The 16,411-nt window shown below is 36.4% G+C and overlaps 1 protein-coding gene across 7 annotated transcripts in view; it reads left to right on the top strand.

Annotated features, from left to right (window-relative positions):
- Nucleotides 1-16,411, top strand: part of THADA (THADA armadillo repeat containing) — a 288,553-nt gene that overhangs the window by 112,059 nt on the left and 160,083 nt on the right. For 6 of the 7 annotated variants that reach the window (XM_073339065.1, XM_073339064.1, XM_073339066.1 and 3 more), the window contains one exon: nt 1,676-1,807. In XM_073339065.1, the coding sequence (XP_073195166.1) occupies nt 1,676-1,807 (132 nt within the window). Of the gene's footprint in view, nt 1-1,675; nt 1,808-7,175; nt 7,584-16,411 lie in introns of those variants that run through there. The other variant, XM_073339069.1, reaches the window with a different exon arrangement.

Raw genomic sequence — 16,411 nt, 5'->3', positions numbered from 1 at the left:
GAATTTCTGTTATGTGGAACAATATTGACCTCAGCTTGGATCATGAGCTAGATTTGGACCTTTAGATCTGTACCACAGACCTCGACCATTTGAACTAACAGAGTAACTTGTAGTATTTGTAGGCTGTTATCATTTATGAAGACCAGCCACTAGAAGTAAGTCTGACACATACTTTGCCAGTGGGTTTAACAGCTATTTGCTGACAGCAGAAAAATGTAGAGACTCGGTACTCCTAGGTTCAGTTCCATGTTCTGGAGGGGAATGTGTTCCACTCTGGTGGCCTTGGTCTTGCTCTCCACCCCCTGGAGCCTATTGCCTCAGCTCCTGCTTTCCTCCCCCTCTGCTCTTAGATACACACCTTCCTCCATCTGCCATGCTTCCAACGCCCACAAATCTGGTTTTTAAATTTGTAAATCCTTAAATGTATTGAAATAAACTATGCCAATACGAGCACATTACATCATTATAACGGAATCTGTACTAGTTGATTGCACCAATTTAGTTGTATCAGTTTCTACATCAGTATGATTAAATTGGTATAAAAACTGATTACACCTGCCTTAAAGCCTTTCCACTAAACAATCTAACTGGTCTTTTGCATGTAATAGCTTGGTATGTTAGTTGTTTTGCCTGTCAGATTTAATATCAAAATATGCTTTATAGTTGTCTTTAGTTTTTAACTTGGGCTATATAGACACCAGCATGGGTAACTTAATCCATCCAAAGTAAAATCTGCATGACAGCACATGCTAGTTTTCCTGCCTATCTGAAGATAGGTTTATTTTGTTCTCATGCTTTCATATTGTATTGATCGAACTTTCTCAATTTCCCAGTTCATTGGGAACTGTTACCTGTTCAGTTTCTTAAGTCATGTTAGACCAGGGGTGGCCAACCAGAGCCTGAGAAGGAGCCAGAATTTACCAGTGTACATTGCCAAAGAGCCACAGTAATATGTCGGCAGCCCCCATCAGCTCCCCTGCCACCCCCAGCACCTCCTGCCCGCCGGCAGCCCTGCCAATCAGCAGCACCTCCTCCTCCCTCCCCATGCCTCCTGCCAGCTGTTTCGCAGTTTACAGGAGGCTCTGGGATGAGGGGGGTGGAGCAAGTGTGCAGCAGGCTTTGAGAAGGGGGCAGGAAGGGGTGGAGGCCTTTGGGTAAGGGGTGGAGTGGAGGCGGGGCCTGGGGTTGAGCAGTGGAAAGTTGGCACCTGTAGCTCCAGCCCCGGAGTCAGCACCTATGCAAGGAGCTGCATATTAACTTCTGAAGAGCCGCATGCGGCTCCGGAGCCACAGGTTGGCCACCCCTGTGTTAGACAATAAGTATGTAATGTAATGCACCAGCTCTTTTGCCAACCTCTTCTGTTTCTTTCTTGGACTTCATCTTATTTTCCTAGAGTTGGTATATATAGAAAGGGATTTGATTGATTCACTGAGTTATCTGGGTGTCTCATGCATGCATTTGAAATGAAATAACTCCTATCATGTCTAGGGCCCTATATTTAAAGATTGAAAGTTTTTGTTTGTTTGTTTTTAAGAGGAATAGTAGAAGGATGTGTAATTTACTTAAATTTCTACTTTGCAACATTTACTGATATACCAGGGGCAATTATTGGTGTTAGCAGACATGTTTAAAGATAATGTCTTTAACCAGATACCTCTTTTCATTTTTCATTTAGTGAAACTGGTGAGTTGAAGCTCCATCCAAGTTTGTTTCTTTTGCTTTTGATCCTGGGCAAGCTGTATCCTTCTCCAATGGATGGCACTTATTCAGCTCTCAGCATGGCACCTTTTGTTCCTTTTATTATGAGGTGAGGTACATATTTCAAAAGAATTTTATATGCTTACTAGAAAACATTCTCTGATGATTTTTTTTCATGTGAAAAGAATCATGGGTTTTTTATAGACTTTTCAGCATAATTCAAAATGCTTTGTAAATTGTGTGAGTTACCAGTTAGTTGAAATAACTCATGAAAAATACTGTTACTTTAATAGTTTGCAGTGTTGTTATAGTCATGTTTTGTCCCAGGATATTAGAGAGACAAGGTGTATGAGGCAATATCTTTTATTGGACTAACTTCTGTTGGTGAAAGAGACAAGCTTGTGAGCTACACAGCTGAAGAAGAGCTCTGTGTAGCTCACAAGCTTGTCTTTCACCAACAGAAGTTGGTCCAATAAAAGCTATTCTCTCACACACCTGATCTTTGTTACTCTAATACTATATTAGATCAAAGTTGTTGATTACATATTAATACCTATTTTATTTTCATTGGGTTAAGAAAAAGATTAGGGTAAACAAATCTCATGCCAGTCACTGCAGGGATCAGAAACACTTTTCCCTCATGTACATCATTGACAATTAATTGGTGAGCTGCATTGTGGGGTTTTTTAACTTTCATCTGAAGCATGATGTATGGTATGGTCACTACCAGAAACTGTACGCTAGAATTGATGGATGAACTTGATTGACTATGTTGTGATCGGGAGGGTAAATCTTATGCTGCTGAACTTTAAGAAGAATGTTTTCAACTCTTGCGGAATGGATTTAGATGTTCATTTCCCATAAAAAATGATGGGAGTTGTATATTTAATCCACTGTGCATGGTGTGGGAAACGTAATGCTAAAAAAATTAATTGCTTCCATGTGGAGAGAGAATTATGGTTTTCAAATAATTTTTTTGCTCTTGGGTAATATGGTGAAAGAAAACAGGACTGGAGGTTGGGAAAGAAATGGGAATAGTTCTTAAGTGCAGAGGAGGGCTTAAATGCCCTGCCAGCTGTGGTAAGATAGATTTTACAGTCCAAAATATTACTCCTTAAGATTGCAAAGTTCATTATTAAATCTATTCGAGCAGTAAAAGAAGCTAAACATGTTTCTGCCCCCAAGTCTTGTGATCATTATTTAAGCTGCTATTTATAGTGGAAAACAATAGTAGCTCTACCTGTTTGTCTCTCAGCAGATATGACATTAAAGCATAGTGTCTTGTATCCCACAGCGTTGCTCAGTGCTTGTAGGAATAAATTCAATTTACCATATACTGTTTCCAAAAACAAGAACTGAAATAACAGAAGTTTATCTAAAATATTTCTACCATTCCTGAATCTCAAACATTTATCTTTTGATCCATCTAGAGGTGCATTTATTAGTTAGGTCATTTAAGCTATATTCTGCCTTCATACTAAGGTGACCAGATGTCCCGTTTTTAAAGGGACAGTCCAGTTTTTTAGGACTTTTTCTTATATAGGTGTCTATTATCCCCCCACCCCCGTCCTTTTCTTTTCACAGTTGCTATCTGGTCACCCTACTTCATACCATATGCTACTTCACTGGAGTTTTATATGTTGTCTAGAGTAGAAAACAGAGCCTGTCAAACATTCATTTATGCTATTTTTTTCAGCTTACTTATTCTGTTTTTCATGTTCAGTCTGCATTCTGATTGGTTACTCTTAGCAAGAAACACATGTAAGCAACATAAAGCTTCAGCATTGCTGTCCTCCTTAACAACTGCTGTGAACATTTTTTTGGACCTGTCAGCATTATGACTTTTCACAGGGATGTTATGGAACAAATAAAATATATTTGAAGAGAAAACTCAAGACATTAAGAGATCTGTATCACCAGGGACTTGCCTTCCTTAACTCCTATTGACTGCAAGGATGTCCGTAATACCAGTAGTGAAGAGGGCAAAGATATTTGGTTTTAAGATTTTCTTTCTGTTGAACATGGGCAATAAATTAGTTACACTTTTAACAAATTGGTCTAAGGCTAGAGAAAACTTGTTACATCTTTCAGAAAGCAAGTTTCATCAGACTTTGAGAGGTAAATTTCCTGTCTGATACTTAGCAAAGTGCTGACTTTTTACAGCCGTCTGGAGCTATACTGAAAACACTGCAGCCTTTTTTAACAATCACTTTGTGTTCAACCTTAAATTCTTGATTGCGTATCATTATATAATTTGTTGTTTTTTTAAAATGTTCATAAACACTTCTGTGGATAATTAGTTCCTTTCAACCTCTGTGTGCATTATCTGTGATTTACAGAGGTGAATCCCCATGGGAAGGATACTTTAATTTCTCCTTTACATTTTCCCCTTGCACAAGGGCAAATGAGCCAAAGTAAAAGTACCTCTTTCCTGAACATTTCTGATTCCTATTAAGATTGCAGGTGCCAGTGCAGATTGTTGTGAAGTAATTCTAAGTGAGGATCAAAGAGAAAGTATAGTATCAAAGGATGTTTATCAACAGTATACTAAACCAGCATACGTTAGTCATCCTTTGAATCTCCCAGTGTAGATATAGTCATCTATATATATGAATGTGTGTGTATATAATTACTTTGCAATCCAATATAATTATAAAATATAATTGCTATATTTTACACATCATATAGTTTTATATGATTTCAAGTCCTATAGAGCTCTCACATCATATTTTATAGAGGATAGATACTATATATGCAACAAGAGAAAGAGGGAATGAATGAACAGTATAACGTAGCTGACCTTTATCCCTACACACAATAAAGTGGCATTCATTTATTGATCTAAGAGAATGAACTGAGTACTTGGTGTGTTTGCAAGCAAACAGGCAGCTCCCTTAGCAATACTGTACTTGGAAGATTTCTAATTAGGCTTTTGAACAGTTTCAGTTAGCTAAAGTGGAATTTTCCATCTAGTGGGAGTAGAGTTAAGGTCGCTCTGACCGTGCTGAAGTGAATTACGTAATAGGAATAGGATTAAATGCTGCAAGGACAAATCTCGGTCTCCCTTTAATACATATACTTTCCACGCCCTGCTAACCTAGGACATTTGATTGCCTATCTACAGTTCTATTAAAAGTACTTTTTTTTTTCTCCAGATGTTTTATTTGGAAGAGAACACATTGATTCACAACTTATCATCTCACTTTTTAAGATTTTTGAAAGAAGTTGTTTTAGAGCTAGATATGTCTAACATACTGATTACTTTTTAGCATGATGGAATGTACAGAATGTTTTTGATTAACGAGGGAGGTAATCTGGAGGTGACATTTTAACTATAAAATGAAAACACTTCAAAAAAAAAAATTCTTAGCTGTTAAAGTGATCCAAATTTGAATGATGCTTGTATCCATGCCCTCCTCAATGGAACGTTATTCATGAAGTGCTTAGTGCCGAATATTCTTGGCTGAATTCTCGATGGGTATAAATCAGTGTTCCTCCATTGACTTTGGAGTGGTGGTGAGAATCTAGCCCTCTACTCTTAAGGGCAGGTTTCAAAGCAGAGTCATGAGTAATAAAAATCATTAAAGTAAATGCATTCTGTGGAGAAAGTTTAATTAATAATACAGAAATCTTGCTAAGAATTTAATATTTTTAAAATGTTGGCATTATTACATCATGTGAAATCTGGTGATTGGATCTTTCTATCAAAGTGCATATTCTAACAGCTTGAAGGGTTGGAAAACCCCATAAAAGAAAATCACATGTGCCATTTTATTTTTGAAAGTGTGGTTTAATTCAGAGAACAGCTAGTCCTTGTTTCTGCTTTACCTTTGTCCAAGTATTGCTCTACTACATTTTGATTTTGAACATAAGGTATAGTAAGCTTGGAGAGAGTGTAGAGGAACAGGGTGCCTGACTCAAGTACAGAGGAGAGGAATGCTGCTCTGGGGATGGGGAGAAGTAGTGGTTTGCAACAAAGAGTCGGGGTGTGTGGGAGGGAGATGCAAGTGAGACTGGAGTCATGCGGCGGTGGAGGGGCGTAGGAGAGAGAGAAAAACAGGGACTGACAGTTATTGGACTGGTGGGGCAAGGAGACAGGGACTGGGAACCAGGGTGGGAAGCTGCAAGCCAGAGCGGGAGGAGGAAGGCTGAGTCCAAAAAGTGCTAGGTAGGGCATAAGAACCTAAACAGAGAGGTACTTGTAGGTGGGCCTGGGAAAATAGCTCCAAGATCTGTACATATGTGAATCCAAACCTTTACTAAGAGGGTGCTCAGGGTCTTCAGGATTAGTGACGGCACAGAGCCTACTTTGCAGGTTTGCAGCCTGCCTGGAGGACGGGGGTGGAGCCTTTCCACTATAGCTTGATTAATTGCGTTTTATGAAGTGTGTGTGAGAGATGGGCTATTTCACATTAAGGGTATGTCTGCTAAAGGTTGCTCTTTTCAACTTGAGATAACTAATTTCCAGTTGACACAGATTAACTATCAGGCTTGCATGCTGTTAGCTTGGATGCTCCACAAACATTTGTTGCAGGTTTGCGGCCTCAGTTAACTCAGGTTTTTAAAAAACTCAGGCAAAACCCTGTAATATAGATGTATGCTATGTGGTTTGAGCTACAGCTGTAGTATACTTACATAATTTAATATTCCAGAAGTTAACTACTTTCTGAACTGTACTTATCCAAATAATGACTGTAAGCAGGAAATAGCTAGCTGTTTTGAAACTAAATTAGACTAGCACAGAGTATTTTGTAGGTATATTGAACATTAATAATTTAGGAGTGAACTACAAGCTTGATACAAGAGATATGGTTCTTTCCAGTTAACAGTCTAAAAGGAGTTTCACTCCTAAGAGTCCTATCAAAAGCTATTCAGAGATTAATTAGCCTGTTGTGTGTGTCTGAGCCAATATTTGATAAACTATTTTAAGCAACATGACGGTATTACTGAAATATTGTCTTGTGTATTGAAATACGTATTTGTTCTAGTTCTTGTAGAAATACTAGCATGAATAGTAATGTATTATAGTTAATACTGTAATGTAATTGTTTATGGCTAGGACAAGTCAAAGCTTACCTTGACTGATGTTTACTTGAAGTTTAAATAGAATCACCTTTGGTTGTGCCTTGTTGATGGTTTGTATATAGAATGAATTTCCTCTTAATGGGCTTTCTGATCAGTAAAATATTTTTTCTGATGTTGAAGAACTTCACCATAAATATATGTAATCAATTTGTTCCCCAAACACAGTTTTTAAAATATTATAGGTATATTAAATACGTATGCTGTAATTATTATCTTAGCGCCTAGGACCAGCTATCTTGTACTGAGTGATGTTCTAACTGTATTAATTGTGCTGACTTGCAGTGAACGGATTTGTCTCACTAGTTGTTTTTCACTTCACTAACTCACAGTTGCCCTTCCAAAATATCTACTTTGTCTCACTATATCACCTGTATTTCTCTATCCTTCTCCAGGCATTTTTCTTCAACTATCCTCAGCCCCACCAGTCATCTTCCCAAATTCCCTGTATCTTCTCTCCTGTCTTCATTGCTCTGTTCACCCCAATTCCATACATGTAAGGGGAAAGATATCATCACGATGATTAACAGCTATCACTTCTGAACAACAAATTAAATTACTTTTAAAAACCATGGAGCCTCCAAGATGCCCTGACAAAGCAGATAATCTCATTGTAACCATTGTGTTACCATCCCTGTAAACCATTGTTGTAAACCACTTATTTTGTTACATCTAAGCTTGGTGAGTAAGGGTTTGCAGGATTGGACACTTGAATTTTAAGCTTGTTGGAGGAGGGACCCTGGCCCAGTTTTCAGAAGTGTTGAGTATCCATAATGTATTTATCTAAAAGAACCATCAGGTCTCGCTAAATACTAATTTTTGTTATTTTCATAAACACTCTTTATTATTTTTAAAAGGAAATTATTATGAATCTTCATTAACAAGTGGTTCATTTTTTTTTTTTTGTATTTAGAGAAACTTAACTTCCATAGCCAGCTTGTATTGCTGAGGTAGCATTATCACTCACATGCAATAGCATCAGTAACTTATGGTAAATTGTTTGTCAATAAGTGCCTGATACTGCTCCTGTTGAAGTTAGTGGCAAAACTCTCATTCACTCCATAGGGACCAGGTCTGGGCCCAGAATGAGTAACAGAGCAACAAACTCAAAATGAAAAGTGTTTGTAAGGCTATAAAGTACAGTTAACATTTTCAAATTTAGGTGCCTAAAGTTAGACTCCTAAATTTGTCTTTAGGTACCGAAATAGAAGTGCCCTGATTTTCAGATATGCTAAGTACTCACAGTTTGCTTTTGAACTCAATAGCTACCATTAAAAGGGAGAAGCTACATAATCTCACAAAGAGAAAAGTAAACTACTGCAGATCTTGTCCTGTCCTGAGATATCTACAGGACGTTTTTTGAGATTCTGTAATTTTATTGAAAACTTTGTTAGTAACTGTATTTAGGAAAAATATTTCTGCAAACATTTTTGGTGTCTCAGCTATTGTAATTGCTTATTACAACAAATAATATTCCTTTATTTGTTTGTTTGTTTGTTTTTTAAAAAAAGTAGATTCTCTGATTTTTTTCTTATGTGCAGTTGCTTATGTTGACTTAACTATTTTGTCCTGTATCTGACTGGTACAGCATTTAACTGACTTTCTCACCTCCAAACCCTAGTACCCTTTTGAGAAGTGGCCAATGTAGATTGCTACAGAGCTGTGTAACCATGTGGCTGTCCCTACCTTACAGCCATTTTCTTTTTGCTGTTTTTTATCATGTTGTGGTACCAACAGGAAACTTGATGCCAAAAACCTGCCTGATTGCAATTGCCAATGCTATGAGATAGGGATTTTATCAACAACCAACAGAAATTTCTGTTGGGATAAATGTTCAGCATGATATGAAGGGAAATACACTTGTTAAAGCCAGTCTTACATTAATACAACTGTTGTGAGTTACTATTGTTAATTTAAAGTCTGTCCCTGAGTCTCTGTGTTAAAATGTATACATCTTCCATTTTTGTTTTTCTTATATTATCTGGTCCACATGATTGGTTTAAGTTGTAGTTGGCTGGAATTATTTTTTTATTTGGAATCAGAATATTGCAAAATATTAGAAATATTCAGTTCTTGCTAAGGAAGCTTGCAGGGCCCATTTGTTATTTTACTACAACAGCAACTATCATCTTGAGTGCAGTTTGGGCTTCCAAAACCTATAACCTGATGTAAGTACAGAGAAAATATATAGATGTAGATACATAATATAAAAATCATGTATATCCAGTTGTAAAATGTGGATTTTTTACATTTGTATTATGTTTTTCTATGCTAAATCCTTATTGTGAGAGCACGTTTGTATGTATTTTTGTTTGGTGCAAAACCTTCTTAGACAATAGTATAAATATTTCCTTTGATGGGCCAAGGATGAGGAGTTCATTTGAGATGGAACAAAGTGACAAATACACTAAGACTATCAAAACAAAGCTAGTAAAAATATGCTACTCTTAAGTGTTATCTTTTGAGTATAGTAGCCAGTGTTTGAACAAGTGATCAGATCTACACATAACTCTCAAATGCATCTGAAAACACAATTTTTGGAAGCTAGTGGCAGCCATTGGCATGCCCATTTCTGGGTATCATCTTTCTCTGAGCAGTCCTGTTTGCAAAGAGTTGGTAATGAGGGTGAATATATTTCCAGAAGATTTCAATTTATTCTTTGCCCTCACCAAGCCTTTCTTCTACTGCACTAACTGTTAGTATATATTTCTCATATTTGTCACGAGCAGCTTTTCCTTTATTAATGTTATCACTGACATCCAGGCTTATTTCTTTTAGAAATAGACTTATAGAAGAAATTTGAACAACTCTCCATACAACAAACATAAAAACTGAACTGTGCTTTTAAATTGATTTGCATAGCGGCTGTGGTTGAGCAGACAGTGAAATGTTTACTTTCTGTTGATTTGTATATGGGAGAGATGCTTGCACTGCTCATCTAAAGTGGGCATGATTTTCTGACTTCTAAGAGAAATATATACTAAATGTCAGTGCAATAGGAGAAAGGCTTATTGGAAATGATAGGATAAATTAAAATCTTCTGGAAATATTTGCTTTAATCTTTAATATAGGTTTTCCTCTTAGATGTTGTAACTTGCTGTATTTAGTTTACACAATTAAGTCACAGTCCAGCAAAGCACTCAAGGACAAGCTTAACTTTAAGCACAGGAGTAGTCCAGTGAAATTAGTAGTCTACTCCTGTGCTTAAAGTTAACATTTGAGTAAGTGCTTTGCTGGACCAGAAACATTTAGTCACATAATCTTCCTTCACAACAGTATACACAGGAAAGGGCAGAAAAATAGAAGGGAATAAAAGCATGCCATGCGAATGATTATAACAAAATAAAAGAGAGACAAGGTGGGTGAGGCTAATATCTTTTAGTGGATCAATTTCTGTTTGACAACTGGAGCTACAGAGATCTCTTCTTCAGGTGTGGGAAAAGTACTCAGGGTGGCACAGCTAAATACAAGGTGGAACAGATTGTTTAGCATAAGTAGTTAGCACATATTGTAACAAAATAATTCATTAATCACAAGACTAAAATCAATAGTGATATTTTAAAAGTTTCATTATTATAAAAAGCAAAAAAAAAATCTGAGCTTCTGAGAAAAATCTGTATCAGTGGAGCTGTTCGGTAGGCACTCTTGAACTATTGTAGAGGGTGGGCCACATATATGGAATGGGGAAAAGTTTTGGAAGAATCTAACACCTCTGGCTGCTGACCTACTTTGCCATGGTTCTAATGGTACGTTAAAGTAAGAAAATTAATCTTGGCATGTCCTCAGCTGCAATCAGTTCAAGCACGTAAACTCTTTTCAGAGGAATGAGATTTAAGTTATTGTTTAACCTATATAGTTATTTTAAAAATAAATAAAAGATTACAGACATTACTGCAGAAAATTGTGTTTTGTTGTGGGTTTTGCTAACTAATTGTTACAGTAATAAGTGTTGTATAGTTCTTCCCATGATTCTGCATTTGTGAAACATAATAGTAGTTTGTTTTTACAGGTTATCAAAATTAAAATGCAGTTTTGAATAACAAGTGTTCTTTTATTTTCTCCATGTTTCCTTTTACACAAACTCAAGTTGGCAGAATTTTTGTTTCTCTGGCAGGGTATCAGCCAAATACTAAGAAAAGGAATCTATAGTTAACCCCATGTGACTTCAACAACTTGCTAAATAAATCTACTTGAAGTTATGGTTGTCATGGAGACATTGCTGGGGATTTCTTGACAGCAAAAGCAAAAAAAAAAGATTGAACTGAAATAGAGAATCCCAGCAGATGATGTAATAAATCTGAATTTGAAGAGAAAATACTTCTATGGAATATGAAACTTATTTACTTTCTTCCTAGGGTCCCTTAAGTGTGAGGGGTGCAGGTGGGAGAGACGCGGGCTTTTAGTATAACTTGTTGACCTATTTCACAAATAGAAAAAGCCTGTGTAGTTCGCCTACATGCTTTCTGTGCTACTAATGTATACTACAGAATAACTGATTTTAAGTGCTTATGAGAAGAGTATTGCCTAATGTTTTTTATCTTATTCATCTGTGCTTTTCCAAGCTGTGCTGTATTGGAAGAGTAAACTATTTATTACAGATACAGAGACTAGAAACTTATGCAACTATTAAAAAACCCAAACCCAGTCCTTTAAAAATCTTTTAACATAAATTCAAGGATATATTCGTGCCTAAGAACTGCGGAAAAACATTTATATTCCACCTAATCTGTTTCTACCTTTGGCTTTGATGTTGGGCCCCTTTTTTATTTGACCAAATTGATGTATTGTTGTAAAGTATGTAAATTGTTACTACTGTTGAGTCATTGAGTCCCTGCTTTTCTTTATTCTTTGTCAAGAAAAAAAATTGACAAAAATGGAAAGTAAATACTGCATTTTCAATCAACTTATTTCAGATTAAAGTACAAATGCGCTCAGACCAATTATAATGCATATGAATCCCAGCAATGAGCAACTGAAGATTAAAAATTTGAGACTTGATTTGTCTCCCTTTGGATACATTAGTTCTTGGGTGATATAAAATTCTATATGGAGCCCTTTAAAGTACAATTAATATTGCTGTTTACTCTAGGATGATTTCACAGCTATGATCATTTATGAAGATATGTTTTTATTCATAAATTAAGTAAAAATTGAGTCTCTGAGAAGACAAGAGAGAAAAGAATTATTTGCGAAATCTATAGTTGCATAATACATTGATCACAGCAAAAATTATTTTGTGACCCTAGCATATTATTTGTGGATACAAGAAATGCAGGAAAAGTCTCTCTAATATAAAATCAAAGATGTTGCGTGCCAAGCAGGTTGTAGCCATTTTTGGGCAGGTAAAGGACACCACTGAAGGATTGAAATACATGCACATAGACAGTAAACTGAAAATGAATCTCATTACTCTACTCTTTTAATAGCCATACACAAATACCAAGGGCTCCCACAGTCATAATTCAAAATTGTGTATAGTTTGCTTCAGCCAGGTTCCAGAGAGGAAGTGGAAGGGCTCTTTGGTTCTCTTTTCAGCTTTAGTCCCCTCTCTCCTCAACACTATACCCAGATGTTTATGGGCCTGATCCAAATCCAATTGAAGTCAATGGAGAGATCTCCATTGACTGTGAAACTTTGGCTCAGACTCTGTATATCTTATGCCTCAAGAAACCAGCAACTTGCTTCCCCAATAAGGATTAGATTCTGTATAGAATCACTGACTTTCAAAAGTCATTTGACAGCCTTCATAGGTATACATTGTGGAATATTCTTCAGTCCTACAGAATCCCAGTGAAAGTCTTCACCATCAAGGCCACATACAGAGATGTGAAGTGCTCTGTAAGGGTAAACAACCAGATAGCAGAGTGGTTCAGTGTGGACACTGGCATGAAAGAAGGCGGCATTTTATTTCTACTGTTAAGAGCTGGAGATTTACTAAAATGTTGGACAGAAAACTAGATGCCTTCTAGTTATTTATCCTCTTAAGGAAAGATATTTTCTCATTGATTTTCTCTAATATCAATGAGGAATCTAAGAGGAATCCTTAATCGTGTGGATGTACCACAAAAATAAATGCCGATTAAAGATTCTGGGCATTGGAAAGCTTCTGTCACCCGTGAAGAAATCTAAGAAGTTACCAACCAGCAGCTCATGTCTACCCAAAGCAGAAGGAAGCGCTGGACATCTGTGGGGCATGTATTCTAGATGCCAAAACACGGACTGCCATGTCAACAAAAACTGTAAGAAGAATGCTTAGCAAGAAGGGCAGAATAGACCATTTCAACACCAAGGACAAATGGAAGTGGCAGCAAATGACAGAGAAACGGAAGAGGCTGGTTTTCGCCCTGTGTGCCAACATCGGCATGGGAAAGATGTAACACAGTGTAAATAGAATCACATATATTATCTTTCACTTGTTTTGAAATGCTAAAAATATTTTCTAAAGCTAGTAGAGGAAAATGGAGAGCAGCTTGTAAACTTACACTGGGGAAATTGTGGTGGAGATTCAGGCTGTACCAGGGACAGAGAAGAATCAGTTCCCAGACATTCCAAGGAGGAGGAAACAATATAGTGCCTTCTTTGGGCAAAGAATCCCCTCTTTCCCAGTAGGATTACATCCTGAGATAATGCTATTGTGAATAGTGTTGGCTGTGTGGGTATAGCATTTAGCAACTGCCCAGGTTGTACGTAATATTAAGAGAAATGGCAAAATGGTAATATACCATTTCTCTTAATTTCTATAAACGTATGCATTTGTAAAGAAAAAATGCAAATAATTATTTAGATTCCAGGGGTCATTGCTTTCATATTGGGTCAAATGACAAAGGCAGAGTAGGCCAAGTTGAAGACCTCAAAGGTTTGATAATATCCCCTTAAGGAAAAATATTCTTTCATTGATTTTCTTTAATATGGGAATCAGAGGAATATCTAATAGTGGGGATGCACCACAAAAATATTTGTATAGTCAACTTACTATTCTTTTTACACCTAACTGCATAACATAGCTGTAGCATTGCTACCTTCAAAATGTGATTCAAATATTATGTCCCACAAGGGGCAATTTAGCAACTTAAAAATGAATTATATTGAAGATGTATGAATAGAGTCATTTGAGTCAAAATCATTTGATCCGATTTGAAAAGGAAAGATAACTAGAAGCTTTTACTTCATTTTTGTGAATGTCATTTTTGCAGGCGCTCTTTCACTCAGAACAGACAGTGCAGTGTAATTGGGCTAGTAGCTGAATTTTAACATGACTAATTTTTTTCTAATAAGAACTTAATCCACTGCAAATTGAACAGTATATAAAAATAACTTTGGGTTCCTGAACAATTATTTAAAAACCAAGTGAACTCTTTGGTTAACTTTGGGTAAGGCTGGCAAGTAGTTGACCCAAAGACTAAAGTTCAATGTTTGTTCTAATTGGCAAAGTTGGCTATGCTCTACTGTTGTATTGGTTAGCAGTAGAAGTGCTGGGTTTGATATTTTATAAGGGAACTGTTCATCAGTTAATCTAAAGAACAAAGAGTACTCTAGGAGTGAAAGGGTGGGTCCAAGACAGAAGTGTATGGTGAGCATAAAAAAATGATGGAAATACTTGTCTGCTGTGGCATCATTTTGGCCGGGTAATTTGTATACTGCTGAGTGAGAGTGGGAGAATAAGTATATATTTTTGTTCTATATATATGAAAATGATGATTTATTCTTAACGTAAGGTACACCATTTTACAATTATTTCATTTCTCCAGATTACTAGCAAGTGGTAAGCCGGAAATACATGGTAGTTCCTATTATTGCATCAGGCATTGTTATGAAAGGATTGCATATGTGCATAGTGGCTAAAGTGGTTATTAAATGTGTTACTCTTATTTGGTAGTTACAGCTCTTCATCATAGGTGTAATTTTACTTTATTCACAAAGAAATGAAGCTTGTGTGTGACCTGTTGTTCCTCGTTTAGGTTTAAATAGTGTTGTTTGCTCACCACTTATAATAATGAATGATGTACACAGGGCTCTGTTGTTGCCAAGGGTAGGAGAGGGGGAAAAGGAAATAATATAAGACTCCCATTTATGGGCTGCAGCATTCAACCTTCCCATGTGTCACCAGGCTCCATCTAAACTCCTTTGTTCCCACTCCTCCTCAACTTTCTCCTAGGAACATTTCAGATGCAACCTACATTGTTTCCTGAGCTACATGCGGATAGGCATGAATTGGGTTGGACCCCTACATGTCTGTATAGGGTCAGGATATAACATTACTTCTGTTGTTGTTGTTATTATTATTATTATTTTATTATTTGTATTAGCTTTCAGAGTTCCCTTTTTCCTCTGGTCATGCAGTATTTGATATGACTTGATGACAAATCTAGCATCAACATTAAAAGGATACTATTCACTTTTTAATGATTTTTTAAATGTTTAAAACCTTTTTCTAATCAAAATAAATCGATTCTGATAGAGTATGCTTTAAATAGCATGTACAGAATTTTGTTCTGTGTTTTTAAAAAGCCTGTTTTATAAAAACATTTATTAGAGGGCTTTTTCCTGCTCCCGCTGGGGTAAAGAAGGGACTTGGGTTGAATTTGAGATCAACATAGTGGTGTCCCTCCTTGATCTGCTCAAGTGCATGTTTGTTGTTTATTTGGTTCCAAACACCCTTTTTCATGGTTTGGTGAAAGTAGTACGCTTAAGATTACTCCAGACTAGTATATGAGAATGTGATACCACTATTCTAGTTCATGAGACAGGAAGCACAACTAACTTACTACTAAGCAAACAGTGAAATTGATTATACATAAAGTACTGTCAGACACCGGAAACAAACTAAAAATAGAGGGGATTTTTCCTGCTAATTTTTCTTGGTCTGCAGTTTTTGGGATTGTAACGATAACTGGTACAAAATTTTCATGTGGAAACATGATTTTTCAAGTTAACTCTGTTCCTTTATATTTCTGTGACATAGCTAATGTGCAAATAGTGAGAAAAGTGTTTTAAAAATGTTCGTTTTGTGGCTAATTTAGTAATCTGAGAATTGGTGAAAGTAAGAACTGCAGAAAAGGAACAGTTATAAATAGAAGTGAAGGAAACCATGCAGATAGGGAACACCTTAAATTCTTTTATAAAAATATATTTGAAGTACTTTTACTTTTCTTCTCGACTAATGTCCTGTCATTTTTACCATTAGAGTAATTAACTGAATGCTTTGAAGTGTGCTGGGGAGTATAAAACCTTTTCATATGTAGCCCAAGCTGCTGATAAAATTTATGGATCAAATCTTGCCAGTTTTAGCTGGTTTGTTCAGGATCTGAATATTTTCTAAGGTTGGCCAGTGCAGTGGAAATATGTTGAATCCATAATTAAACTTGCTGGAGTCTGTTCAGATTTATTGACTTTTTGTTCTTGATCATGAACTGTTTGAGGTAAATGTGTTACATTCAATAGTTCTTTATGTATGTAGATGAACAGTACTGGTTTTCGCATGAAGTACTTATTTTGATAACTGTGTCTAGGACTAAAATTTACTTTCAATAGATGGATACAGAATTGAGATTCTCCATAGGTAGAAATGGAGCAGTGTATCATTTGAGGATTTTGCAAACTTTTCCAGTTGACTAGCATTTTGAGGTGTAAT

The sequence above is a fragment of the Lepidochelys kempii genome, chromosome 3 (assembly GCF_965140265.1).
Source record: "Lepidochelys kempii isolate rLepKem1 chromosome 3, rLepKem1.hap2, whole genome shotgun sequence".
NCBI classification, from domain to species: Eukaryota; Metazoa; Chordata; order Testudines; family Cheloniidae; genus Lepidochelys; species Lepidochelys kempii.
The sequence above is the reverse complement of the archived record's forward strand: the minus strand, read 5'-3'. Positions and strand labels throughout refer to the sequence as shown.